Source organism: Bicyclus anynana, chromosome 1, assembly GCF_947172395.1.
Source record: "Bicyclus anynana chromosome 1, ilBicAnyn1.1, whole genome shotgun sequence".
NCBI lineage: Eukaryota > Metazoa > Arthropoda > Insecta > Lepidoptera > Nymphalidae > Bicyclus > Bicyclus anynana.
The window spans coordinates 18,668,766-18,683,643 of record NC_069083.1 but is presented as its reverse complement, the minus strand read 5'-3'; the positions used below and the strand labels follow the sequence as shown (position 1 = coordinate 18,683,643).

The 14,878-nt window shown below is 34.3% G+C and overlaps 1 protein-coding gene across 1 annotated transcript in view; it reads left to right on the top strand.

Moving 5' to 3' along the window:
- Nucleotides 1–14,570, top strand: part of LOC112048363 (probable G-protein coupled receptor 158) — a 175,109-nt gene extending 160,539 nt beyond the window's left edge. Inside the window, 3 exon segments of the mRNA XM_024085862.2 lie at nucleotides 8,114–8,219; nucleotides 10,551–10,691; nucleotides 11,231–14,570. Of these exon segments, the coding sequence (XP_023941630.2) occupies nucleotides 8,114–8,219; nucleotides 10,551–10,691; nucleotides 11,231–11,848 (865 nt within the window). The 3' untranslated portion in view covers nucleotides 11,849–14,570.
- Nucleotides 14,571–14,878: the final 308 nt, after the last annotated feature.

Genomic DNA, 14,878 nt, shown 5'->3' with positions numbered 1-14,878 from the left:
TGCTTCATAATTGCCTAAAAATAAATGGCCTGCAATGGCCACATCCTCTTCATTTTACAAAACCGAAGGTTTGTCACCTCATGCTCCTGCCGTAACTTAACGCTTAATTACGATAAGCAACTATGGAATTTAGACCATGGTGACTACTTCGATGCAGATTTTAAGATTCTCCTTGTCCAAAAATATTTTTTTTTTATAATAATTTTTATTTTGATTTTTATGGAATATCATGAGAAATCATGTCCCTGTGGAAACTCATCACTAGAGAGCCTTACATGTTTGCTCTTTGATGATATTTTCGAAGTATTGCCACGAAGCTAGTAATGAAAAATATGTAATACGGCTTTTCTAGACCCTTGAAACCAACTACCGTCCAAAACCACCAGGGTCCAAACTCTATTGTTGCCGACCGTGCTTGTAGAAGTCATACTTTCTGACAAGCTTTCAGCTTTTATAACACAGATTATATAGGCAGATGCAGCGCACGGAACAAACGGTGTCGTAGCCACTCTAAATAAAACGAATACATTCTCGAGTCAGTACTACACGAAGCGTCGCATCAGTAATTTTTATATCATTCAAGAAAAATGGCGTCTTATGTTATTAAATATTTTAAAAACTGTTCTGTTGTACTTCACAAAAACTAGAGAAATAAGATGGAGTACCTACTTTTTTATTGGTAATAATTATTTATTATTTGCGTTATTGTTGTTAGTGTTAAATTTTGAAATATAAATTGTGAAAAATTGTATATGCCATATGATGTCAAGAAGACGCGTGACGTTTGTTTTTTATGGGTTTCACCGGCTTCACCACGCCGCTTGTACAGACTCTCTCTGTATCATCTTTAACTACTCTGTGTTTTATAATTATAAAATACCGAATGTCTGGCAAACACAGGCTCTCGGTGTGTTGGCGGGAATTTAATATGTTCGTGAATTCATCGCTATTTACTCGTTTAATTATAAAGTTCAAGTGCTCTAAATGAAAAGTATTTCAATTTTAAACTATGGTAAATGTTTTCTATTAAGCCGAAACCGGTAGTATTACTCTCTGTATGAGCAAGCATAAAATTAAATCAAAAAACATTGTCTATAGCTTGGCAAATTCGTTCGTACAACTCCCGATGATCCGCGAGGGCCGGGAGGGTAGAGATGCCCCGCGCGCACGACTTCATACACGCGTAGCATTTCCCCTCTGTCCTGCGCGCACGACTTTACACCTGCGCATCATGGGTATGGTATCATCAATGAACTTGCCAAGCTATAGCAGGCAACATGTAATGAATTAAACACCTACACCATGGCGGCGATTTTTAGAACATTTACGTGATCACGGGCAATTAGTATATATGGACTATTATTATAAAGTTGTAGAGTTTGTTTGAACATGCTAATCTCAGGAACTACTGGTCCCATTTGAAAAATTCTTTCAGTGTTAGATAGCCCATGTATCGAGGAAGGCTATAGGCTATATATTATCCCCGTATTCCTATGGGAACGGGAACCACGCGGGTGAATCCGCGCGGCATCTGCTAGTAACTTAATAAAATATTACTGTATCTAAACGGCATATCGAGTCCGCGTATCGGCACACAAATCCACATATATCTACGTTATACGCATTAGCGATACGGATACGGTTGTATCACACCCGTTCGTATATACCTACGTTATACGCACCAGCGATATGGATACAGTAATCGGATCGGGCGAATTATACAAGAGTATATCCGGCATTAGATGGGCCCAAGGTAAATCGAGCAGTAGGCGATCACAGCTACGACTAGTTTTTGTCCGTGGTCACAATTGCAGTGGTTGATCGGTCCATACAACGTCGGCCCAGGTAACCCAGATATACCCCCGTATAAAAGTATATGGGGATGATACTATGATATATAAATACGGATCTGGTTAAATAATTGGCTTAATAAAAGTATGTTTCTTGAAGAAAAATATATTTTTTTATCACTCAAGGGCAAAATGTTCGCCGGTGAACCAAAGCGACGAAATATTTTCTGTTACCAACAAGGTTAACAAACAAGAAAACGAACAAACAAACCTTCAATTTATGTCTTCAAAAAATATTATAATGCTCAGGGTGTGTATGGTCAATGATCTTAGCTTGCCCCCGTTGGGGACAAATTAAAGATGAATTAAAAATGATTTCATTATTAAAGTAGAATTATCAATTTTTTTTTCAAATATAAGTAAATTGCCGGGCCGTTCCCTTTTGGGGCGATTGTCGGGCTTCACTCACGAGCTGTCCAAGCAACACTAGCTACCCAGGCCATATTCGCCGTCACAGCACTAGTATGCGAGCGCTCATAGCAAACCATACGTAGCTTATTAGCAACGACTAGTCGTGCCAGCCCTGTTTGCGCCCAGTTGGCCAGTGTCCATATCGCTTGGCGGTACGTCTTTGCCAGTAGTGTGGCAGCTAGCCACGGCTGAAGCCTCCCTCTCGAGGTCGAACTCAGGACATCCGTCTTGTAAATCCACAGCGCTACAGAGGCCTTCATTATCAAACAGTCACATGATCAACCTATTACTCACATAATATATCATTGCCATACATTTTGAATTTTCTAAGCGTTAGCGATTGTAGAACAAGAATCGATATTTAACATGGCTAGAGCGGCTAATCATTGTGGCCACTCGTCGTTTAGTCTGGCAAGTTCATTGATAACACTCCCATGATATGCGGGCGATAGGGGAAAGACTGTGTGAAATCGTGCGTGCGCGAAAGTGGCGTGTTAAGTCGTGGGGTTTTCATTCATCGCTACACAGCCTGCGCGGGAGTGTTACGAATGAAGTTGCCTAGCTGTAGCCATTGTCGCTTGGTGCGCGAGGTGCCTAACCAAAACTGTTTGCTTCCAAACAGTTTCTATCAGTCGTATTTACTAGAATGAGCTGCATGTTATTTTCACTAATTAAATAGTTATTTCAAATTGAACCCATATTAAATTAAATTAAACGAAAACATCAGGCCGTAAATTGAGCCTCAAAAGCAAATTGGTAATTAAAGCTGACTTAATTAATAGTGAGTGCCAACTGGCAACATGCTTTCATGTATTATTTTTCAAGTACCATAAGCTCAAATTACTTTGAGTTTTATTGCTGTGAAATGAAATGACGAAAAATTACGAATATGTGTGAAATAACATTCGTTCGTTATCAACCCATATTCGCCTCACTGCTGAGCTCGAGTCTCCTCTCAGAATGAGAGGGGTTAGGCCAATAGTCCACCACGCTGGCCCAATGCGGATTGGCAGACTTCACACACGCAGAGAATTAAGAAAATTCTCTGGTATGCAGGTTTCCTCACGATATTTTCCTTCACCGTTTGAAAACAAGACCGAGTAAAATGCACACAACTGAAAAGTTGGAGGTTTCCCCGGACCGGATTCGAACCCACACTCTCCGGAATCGGAGGCAGAGGTCATATACACTGGGCTATCACGGCTCTCTGAAATAACATTGCGCTTGCAGTTTTGTATATATTTTTTTTTGTATTTTGTAATATTATATACTTTGTGTAGAAGTTCACAATTATTCTGCAATTTTATAGTATGGTAATCCTACTAATATTATAAACGCGAAAGTTTGTATGTTTGTTACTCTTTAACGCTGCAACTACTGAATCGACTTGGCTTGATATATGTAATAGAAATAGATTTTACTCTGGATTAACACATAGGCTACTCTTTCTCCCGAAAAAATCTATTGTTTCCCAAAATTTGCGAAAAACTGATGGTATGAATTTTTGTTACTCTTTCACGCCGCGACTACTGAACCAAATCACCTAAAATTTGACGTAGAGATAGAATATAGTCTGGGTTAACACATAGGCTAATAGGCTTTTTATCCCGAAAAAATCCTTGGTTCCCGAGGGATTTGTGAAAAACTAAATTCCACGCGGACGAAGTCGCGGGCGTCCAACAAGAGGACGCCCGCGAGTAATCGCAATAATTGAGGAACTGGAACCTTGAAACCTTCTAAAGCCACCACGATCCAAATTCCATAATTGACTACCGTACTTTCTAGTACCTATGGTGGGAGCGTGGACTGAAAAAGGAGATATCCCGATTGGGCCCACTTTTCAGAGCGATACAGAAATTAAAAGAGTACTAAAATTCTTGTATATTTTACAAGATTACTCCATTAGAATCATAGCCGAAATAATATTCGCCAACAGAAAAAACAAGCTGTTTTCATTATTTTGATGAGTTCTCCTTAATTGTTCTAATCTATGACCAATTTTCAGCTCTGTATTCGAATAATTTGGGCCCGAGTTTGTATGGAGACTGGGTTTCTCCTTTCAGCGTTCATACAATGAGGTTTGTCTGGGTATCAGTCCCTCGAGCTACGATTTGTGTATGACCTTTAATCGCTGACACAAAAGTTATAGTAGTTAGTTTGTGTTGCGATTCCCGAGGGTGGCGAGGTGTTTGCAATTCCTCTAGAATGCAAAACTAATCTAATCTAAACTAGCCCGAACACTCACAATAATTGGGCGAAGGTCTCCGATCTCTATTTTCGGAGAGTGGTCCAGTAATGAAGCCTTTGAATACTGTATGTAGTAAAATGATAGTTTGTCTATGTATATTATCTGGGGGTTGTTTAGAAATGAATTGTAGGTAGAGCATTATGCTTTTGGAACCAACTATATTTATACTAGAAGATATGGCGCTAGCATGTTGAAACCTGTCTAATTTTTTTACGGACAAATTAGTCTCATTGTCTTAATTTCATTTTGTAGCTTGTTAGGTAAAAAACGAAAGTTATTTAAACAAATAATACCTAAATATTGTCTTCAATGTCGAAATGTGTTTTCAGGAAGTGTAAAAACTATACATAAATTGAACAACATCCCCTATTCGGGAGGTAAAATCTAAAATATTTCGTTTGTATTTGTTAGATTGCTAAAAAACAGACTGTGGCAATTATTAATTAATAATAAACAATCAATTCTATAATGTTTTCTTTTTTTTAATTTTTCTTTTTTTTTTGTGTTTGCTAGCTTTTGAGATTAAATTTTTTGTTCTTCTGAGATTACACTACTGTATTTTAACTGTATTTTGTTTTATTTTTTTAGTGATATAATTATTTTTGTTTGACTTATTGATTAAATTTAAATGATTTCTATACTATTCTATTCTAAATACGAGTATACAGCATGCTCGGGAGTATTTTCCGTAACTCTAGGGTTATATTCTTTAAGGAAAATTAATTAAATATGTCCAAGAAACATGTGTTCTAAATTGAATATTTTCGGGGTAATTAATGTTTATGTTGTAAATATATCTTAAAATGTGTCCCTTTTAAATGGATCCTTATAATAATGACGTAGCGAAATTTATTCATTGATAAATATTATGAAGTAGCTAATTAGTGAAGTGCGGAGTGCGAGTCGATATCAAAGTCTGCATCCATACCACTATGTGTGCAAATGCCTGTCCTGAAGTAATCAAGAAAATCACTGCACCACAGAGGTGCAAAATTTTTGCTCTTGTCAAAAATGTAGTCTAGTACTGTCATTGCATAAAAAAATATTTCTTTTCATTTTACCCAAAGGCGTGTGTTAAATGGATAGTCGGAATTATTTGAATTACGAATACTTTATATGAAAACATACTTATGCAGTTCGGCTCGTATAAGTGGACTTGCCAACACCTTGAAGTTATGGGAAATACTCCCGAGCATCCTGTATTATGTAAGTAAATACAAAATTATTGTAGATGGGTGCGTTCAGTGGAATAGCTGAGCTCGGATCACGTTTTGCGGTGATTTAGTAGGCACGTAACATATCTATCTATCTTAAAATTTAGTATTAAATATCGTTGTTTGGAACAATCACTAGCGGCCTAGTTTCGTCCGGTCAGAAGCAATTATTAAGTATTATTATTTACAAACTTTTTCTAACACTGATTTTACGTTTATTAAAATACAATTCTCTACATACAAGTAATTTGCTTTCCGCATAAAATTGATCGTTTTGTAGTAAACTCCAATTAATATCAGCTATATTTCCTTCATCTCACCGGCGCTGCTATAAATCCTGTAAGCCACACAACATACGGGATACATCTCGGAAGTTGCCAGATAAATCTCTACCTTATAACTTTATGATTTACTTAAGATCCCACAACAGAGTCGCGGCAAGTAACAGATGCTACCACTAGGGTTGCCAATCGTACTAAAACACCCGTATCATTATTATTGTTTCTTTTTTTTTGAGTAATTCATTTTTGCGATTTTGTTTAATTTTTTGCTGTGATGTACACTTAATAACTGTGTACTATCCTAATAAATGTAAGTGGGTTCCATACAAATGAATAAACAATTAAATATATAGTTCTGTATTTCAGGAGTTCGTACTATATACTTTTGGAGAAAAATATGGCACGAAACAAAAATGTGCCCTTTCCTTAACTTTTAATTGATGACTTAGCATCATACGCAACTTACTCTCATCTATATTATTGTGCTCCGAACTTTAAAAGAACCAGTTAATAATATTTGTACTTATCGTATTTGATTAGGTTAAAAAACAAATGTATTAAATGTGACACTTTTGCTTTAGAGAAAAAAAATATAAAAAAATACCTTGCCAGTAAATTCTTTCAGATTTTATAAAAAAAAAATAAGTAGCAAATATACCTGTGTTCCATCTTTTCTTTGCATTTTCCATAATAAATACATTATTTTTCTTTATGTAGGTGCTATATATTATGTATATTCCACAAAATACCATACATCAGTCCAAAATAATGTTGGCAACCCTAGCCTCTACCCAGCGTCATAACTCGGCTTAAGTATTGTATTGTACTGCAGCTGGGCTTTGTCTAAGACGTAACTGATGAGCAAGGCTGATGCTGCAAAGTTTTAAATGGCATAGTTAAAGCACAGTCTATTAAGTCTTGAGGAGTTTACCTGAGTGGAAATTAGTCAGTGAAGGATAATCTCAATTCGGGGTATTACGTTTAAAATTAAACTGGATAATATTGAAATAACTCAGCTGAATTTATTTAATATATCAATAAATTCAGCTGAGTTATTTCAATATTATCCAGTTTAATTTTAATCGTTAGCTTTATCGCTTTAGGTACATTAAGTTCTGTGGTTTAGTTAATTCAATAGATTCAGCTGAGTTACTCGTGATAATTAATACCAATGACTCGGTTAAACCTATATTTAATAATAACATGAGAGAGAAAGAGATATTTAAAACCTGATACCTGCCAAAGCCACTACAGCCCAAACTCTATATTAGTTTACTCATTTCAAATTTAATATAATTAATTTCGTATAGTATGGAATAAGAGTCCGAAATATATCGATATTAATTAATAGAAGTTAAGAATTTCCTAGAAAACTTTATTTAAAAATTATGTATTTCATAAATTTTTCCAAACGTCAGAAACGCTGTCGTTCATTTTGTGTCGTCATAAAGACGTTTTGGCTCGTATTGTCAAAAAAAATATTAAATATTGAAATTTTTATGTATTCACGTTTCAAAAAATATGATGATTTTTATTCAAGCCAGAAGAATGACAACAAGCTAGTTGACATTTTTTTTCAAATGGTCTTAAAATTTGAAAAAAAGTGTCAACTAGCCTATTGAAAGAAAGAAAAAATATATATAATTATTGGTTTATTGTACTTACGAGTACGTATGGTAGAAGCATAGGCTGACTATTGGTCACCCTTCATAAAATAACGGCACACAGGCCATTTTTGACACAAATTGAGTGAAATGACTAATATCTATCGAATCGAAGAATTCAAAAGTATTTCGCCGGCTTTTGTGCCGAGGTATGCGTGGTGAATTTACATAACGAAGGTCCTGGATTGCGATTGCGATTGAGTGCTGATTGAGGTTTTCTTCATTGGTCCAGGTCTGCTTGTCGGGAGACTTTGGCAGTGGCTAACTACCACCCTACCGGCAGAGTCAGTACTGGAACACAACAATGCTTCATAATGGCGAAAATAAACATTAACCTTCGAAAGGTCCAGAAAATTTGTCAAACATCAACAGAAGAAGAAAAGAGGAAGAATGATATTGTTTTATGCTAAGGATTCTCTTTTAAAAACTTGTTCTTCTTTCGCAGGTTATTTCTACAATCACCCGCTAATCCGGACCTTCTGTACATAATATTCTTCTGCCACACGCAGCTTACTGTCACATTACTTCTGTGTTTCATTTTTGGTAGTCGGGTAAGTGATGCCTTAACATAGTTTTAGACTACATGTTCAAACAATTACATCATAATCAGCTTATTGTAAAAGTTCATTACAGGGCATTACATGTATTAAATGGTAAAGGAAAAACATCGTGAGGAGACCTGCATACCAGAGAATTTCCTTAATTCTCTGCGTGTGTGAAGTCTACCAATCCGCATTGGGCCAGCATGGTGGATTATTGGCCTAATCAATTGGCCCTTTCATTCTGAGAGGAGACTAGAGCTTAGCAGTGAGCCGAATGTGGGTTGATAATGATGATGATGATCACAGGGCAAGTACCCCTTCTTATTAGAAAGGGGAATATGGAACTCGGACCCACCACTCACCTTGAAGATCACGACCGAGACCTACGGTTTAACGTGCTCTCCGAGGCACGGAGGTGTAACACCACCAACTTTTCAATTCCAGGCTTAAGAAATCTTACTATAAATTTCTAAGAAAGAATTTTATACCTAGTCCGACCTAAGGCTCGAATCCAGGAACTCGTGATAAAGTAGTCACTGGACCAAAGATAAATAGGCACTTCAAACACTATAGGCATGAATGCTCCTAACTAAACCATAAATCATATTTAGAAAATCTGCATACAAAGTAGACGATATTGATAAATTGCTACACAATTCCATTTCAAATATCACTAGGCATATACAGGAAGAAAATTTTTTTAGTGCGGATATTTTTATATTTTGTACATAAACAAAATTTAATGATCACGTATTTTTTCTTTTTTTTTTAACTCAAAAATAACAAAATTATCGTTAGCTAAAGTTATTTACTTTTGCACAGAATTTTAGGGTCACCCTATTGTGCGTTTATTTTATTTTCGTTTGATACCTAAAGGACGTCACCAGATCACTTTTAAGCTGAATATATCTTGTTTAGTAATAATATGTACATTATTTTGTTATTTTAGAGACATAAATTAAAAAAAAAATTACATAAAATGTATCGAACTGTTTGTAGATTTATATTCTATTAATGATACAGAACCACGAAAAAAAATATCCGCACTAAAGACCGAATCACCCTGTATAAAGGTATACGGAACACTATTTTCAACATTTAATAGGTATTGTTTTGCATAGTTATTGTTATTATAATGCCAGTATCTTCTACAAAAAGGGAATCAGAAATTAAAATAATAGCATTACAATATGATTTAGTTGTAACCGAATTCAAAGATCCTCAAATGCTAGCCACAAACGGTCAATTATTCTCACGTTTCTGTAGCACCCACGACTATAATTGATCGTGTGTTGGTCACTGCGTACATGACTTGTATAGTATGCCGCGTGGGAACTGCCGTTTGCTTTTCAGAAACGTGAGAATAATTGACCTTAAATGTTTGTGACTTTTTACCGAGACCGAGACCAGAGTTCACCAGATGATGCGCAGCAATTGTGATATACCTAATTTATTTATCTTGACAACTATTCCTGAAACGCAACAAGTGCACGTGGTATTTAATTTGCGACTATTGTTCATGGTCTCTGATCAAGTGTTAGAAATATATACCCTCATCTGTTATTTGATAGTGATAAGAAATAAATGATAGATAATAATCTCAGAATAGTACAACTATTTACACTACCTAGGAAATTGGAAATAGGTTGTCTACATAAATTGCGGCCAGGCACAATTTTCATACAAAATCTAGGAAATCATGAACTAGATCAAAGGTAACTTAATAAAGTTTTAGTTATGCATTAAGCATAAAATAAGCTTTCATTTGATATATTAGACGATTAAATAACTGATGAGGGTGTTTAAAAAAAATACTCAACTGTTTATATCTGGCAACCCTACAGTTGCCGTGTTTTCACACTGCAACTGTAGGCAACCTATACCTTTTTTAAATTTTGTACAGTACAGTATATTTTATACCTAGTGTACATTTTTTTTGAAATCACCATATGAGGGAAGTAGATTAAATAAAAAAAAAAAAATTTATCCGGCCGCAATTTTAATATTATCCGGCCGCAATTTTACCAAGCAACCTATTTGCAATGTGTCAATGTTAATATTTTCTATAATTTATAACTTATCCCAAATAAACAACAGATGAGGGTATACATTTCTTATACCGGATCACGTACCATCCCATGCTCACAAATTCAATATCAGTTTGACAGTAAGAAACGCCACACGTAGTCATGTGCGCCAGATATTAGATAGCTATTTACAAGCTGAATGTGTATAAAGTATACACTCACTATAAATCTTAATTAGTAATACATTACCCAAGCTAAACATCAATCAATCATCGTTGTTGATCCTTAGCATTAATACTGTGTTTACCCTCAGGCATACATGGTGTTCAAAGGTCAAGGGAAGGACGAAAGGGAGAAAACCAAGTTCAGATCTCGACCAGCTGACTCTACCTACACCATGACAACTAATCGTACCGCACACTTTTGTGACAACATGACTGAAAGAGATTTGGAGGTTAGTTTTTTTTAATGCTACATTAGTTTCACTTGTATGTACCTAAATCTTAATGCAACTAATAAGTAATAACTCGTAATACATGTGAATGTAACCCTAGTAAACTTATTTGACCTTGACTTAAGGATTGATGGCAAGACAAAACGAGAAGGGTCGTTGTTGTTGAAATGTTATTAGGCTGGGTAGGGACCCAGCCTAATAACATTTCTAAACATTTAACAAACTAAAAAATCAGAAAAAATATATTAATTACAAAAAAAAAACTTAAAGACACGCTTTACTTGCAAATCAAAATAAAAAAACAATAACCTTTTTACAATATGTAATTTTTTAAACACGTTGAGTAAATAGACTTCCTGTGGTAGTGAAGCAAAATATGAATTAAAAAGAGATTTGCTATTCCAATTCGTTTATCATGTAACCAAAGTAGCTGAATACTATTAAGTTATAAACTTATCTCAAGTATTTTCATTAACTTGCTGAAATAAAAACCAATTGTAGTAGAACCTCCAGTCAATTTTGAACTATTATTGTTATAGGAGGAGTTCAAAAAAATTTGTAACCAGCTAGAGAAGCTCAGAGAAAGGTGCGGATCAGGTGCTCATCTTTCGAAGATAATAGCTGCCATGCAAGACGCAGCAACTTTACACGAACGAAACCAAGGTTCTACAGATTCAGCGCCACTCAAACTAAACACTGTGTTCAGCGCAGTGGCAGGAAAGCTCATGTGTACTGTGACACCGGGAGAAGAATCGAGCAGCAGTGGCAGAGATCTTCCATTCGAAGCCCCTCCAGCGTATAAACAGAAAAACTTCACTCTAGCTAAAAGCACGGAGAATAGCAATGCAGAACAAAGCCAAACAGATGTGACGACAGACTCTCCAAAGAAAAGAACAGATTTGAACGAGGAAGTTGAAACAAAAGAAGAAAAACAGAATGGTGTTTTCAAAATATCAGGTGAAGCTGGCTGTAGTGACATACGTCCGCCTGAAGTAGCCATTAAAAATGGTATCGGCAAGAGTGATAGAAGTGAAGTGAGGTCCAGTCCAAGTAGTACAGAGACTGTCAAAGGCGTCAGGTCTGGCCATGCGAGGACTCATGCCATTGTTATTAATTTAGACGACAAAAGTCGTTTTACTGAGGAAGTGACGGTTTAGTACACTGTAAATGAAGACTGTACTTACATTCCACGAAAATCCAAAACAATATTTAGATGATTTTCTCTTAAATTACGTAATAAATAACTTGTTGATCAAAGTGAGTATATTGCTAAAACCCGGTTAGCAAACAGACTTTGAAATTGATTTGTAACATAAACAAATTTACTTAGCTGAAACTTTTAATTACAGGTACATTTGAAACTTGTTTCACAAGTTTTTCAAGAAGAACTATTGCCGTTTTAAATCTGCAGTAGAAAACTTGGGTAGTTTAAAGAAAATAAATGTGCATTGAGACAGGTTTACTGCGAAAGTTTTTCCTGTGAATTCTTAGATGACTAAATGTTTTTGTGAGTAAAATGAAAGATTTAAATCCTTGGATGCGCCATTGGCTTCTTTTATTATTATTGTCTTAATCCACATGAATAAAATGTGACTTTTATAGACCTTTTATTGACATAAAACTTATCCACAGCTTTTCTGAGACATTTTAACAAATTGATATTTCCAATTTGAATCGAAATCATCTAAAAATTGTTTTGTTAAGTCTGTTAAGTATTATTATTTTGTAAATGCTAGTCTGTACTGTGATTTATAGTTATTAAAACTAGTTACGGGAATTTTTAACATTAAAAAAGTTCTTATAGTTATAAACATGCATATCAAGAGTTACTTCCTTCGAATATTTTAACTGTAAATAAAATTTGATCTGCTCGAAATGTAAATAAATGACTTGAGAATTTCGCTGGGAAGTTGTGCTTAAGTTGTGATTGCTTGGTTGTCGGGTTCCTGGCACGTCGGATAACAGTTTTATCCCCGGTTAAGGGATACTAATTTTGCATCCCAGTTTTAAACTGGTTTCATGAAATTTTCGCTGACAAGTTCGAAACTAATTTAAAGATTTACTCAATTACCTACTCAAATAAATACTGTCGTCTTAAGTCGTTCTTTCGAAATAGCTATTCATGCAGTTCTTCCAAAAATTAAGTCTTTGTAAGTAATTGTAATACATTTAAAAATATATGTAAATCTGTTATCTATATGATATTTGTTATAATTTTGCGATGTTGAATTATTATTAAATTTTGTTATATGATATAATTATAAGAATGGTATGTTGTATATGTATAATTATGTATGTGTTAATATGTTCTTATTAAAGAACTATGCCAATGATTATGTGATGGACTGTAGTAGATACATATGTTATGATGAGATGTTTCATGAGTTTACTAATAGTTATAAATTTCTATTTAAATTTCCAAAAGATTTTACTACAAATGCAATTTTTTAGAATAATATCATACTGGTCTGGTCCTATAAAAAGTTGTATTCATACTGGAAAATAGCAGTATACAAGCAGCTCTCAAACTAAAACTATATATTAAAATATTTCTTTATTGCCGTAAATACTTCTTTTTTTAAGGAAATTTAATTGTAGTTTCTAGGAAGGTTAGAAAAGGACAAAACCTACTCGTATTTTAAAAGTGGAAACACATTTTAAAGATTCATTCAAACAATTTTACACTATTTTTTATTAGGTGCGTTTGCAGTTTCTATAAAATTAAAGGGTTACATAATGAAAGACAATTAGTGACAATCGATATTGTAAATACTCATTTAATATACCTAACTATTAAAGCTTTATATAAGATCAATACACACGATTAAGATTATCATGAAAATATCAACACACCGTTTCGTCCGCGTAGTTTCCGGATCCCACAAGATGACATAAAATATAGTCTGTTACCTGCTGATAATGCAGCTTTCCATCAGTGAAAGAATTTCTAAAATCAGTTTAGTGGTTTTGGTGCCTGTACGCTACAAATAAACGAAAAATCTTTCCTATGTTGAATATTTGTATTGACTAAATATTATAAAGCTGAAGAGTTTGTTTGTTTGTTTGTTTGGTTGTTTGATTGAACACGCAATCTCAGGAACTACTGGTCCGATTAGAAAAATTCTTTCAGTGTTAGACAGCCATTTATCGAGGAAGGCTATAGGCTATATATTATCCCCATATTCATACGGGAACGAGAACCACGCGGGTGAAACCGCGGAGCGTCAGCTAGTTTAAAATAAATCTACCTACTATTAAAGAAGATTTATTTTAAATTTTACACTACCAGTTTCAATATATGCGGTGCATTCTACTTTATTCAATAAATATTTATTTATTGTACCGCTTAAGTATAAACCAAATTAAATTAATCGGATTGAAATTAAAATTTAATTTTGCAATTGTGAGGCACTTAAAAGCTGCATAATAACGGCTTACAGCATATTAAAAAGCTCACTGAATTATATTTTTAATTATAATTTATTCTTTATTGCCATAAAGTTTCAAATTCTAGAATTTGTATGGGATGCCAAATTCTTGAATTTGAAATGGACAAAGTTTCAATTCTAAAAATCAAATAATATTTCTAAAAATCAAATTCTACGCAGAGGAGACGCGATGGTCTGATAGAAATAAATATTTAAGAAGCTTCATTATTTATTTGAATACATATCTTATTCGTGTGTAACAATCTTATCCTATATGCAATGTGAATAAATGTTAATATTATATTATAATAAAGAAAAACTTCTTCGTGATGATACGTAATATAAGTTTGGTGCGTTTTGGGTTGTAAGTATTATAATATTAATTGAGAGAACCAAAGATAATGAGATTATTTAATAAAAATATTAATGAAAATGATTTTTTTTTGTGTATTCACTTTTTTTAACGATTTTAAAATTCAAAAGCGGTTATAGAATTGATAAAATATATATGAAATACAACTTAAGCGGTGAGTATTTTATTACTTCTCTTGTCCCCTTTGTTTATCTGGTCCTCTAGCCATACGCTTGCCATCTCTTCGTCGGTTCTCTTTCCACAATCGCTAATGATTCAAAAACTAAAAAAATAAGTTAACCAAATTCGTTATTATCGGCCACGGGAGCAACCTACCAATCGGATATGTTGAACTCATTCATTTTTAATTTTTCAAAGGGTTAGCGATTGTAGATAGAGAATCGATT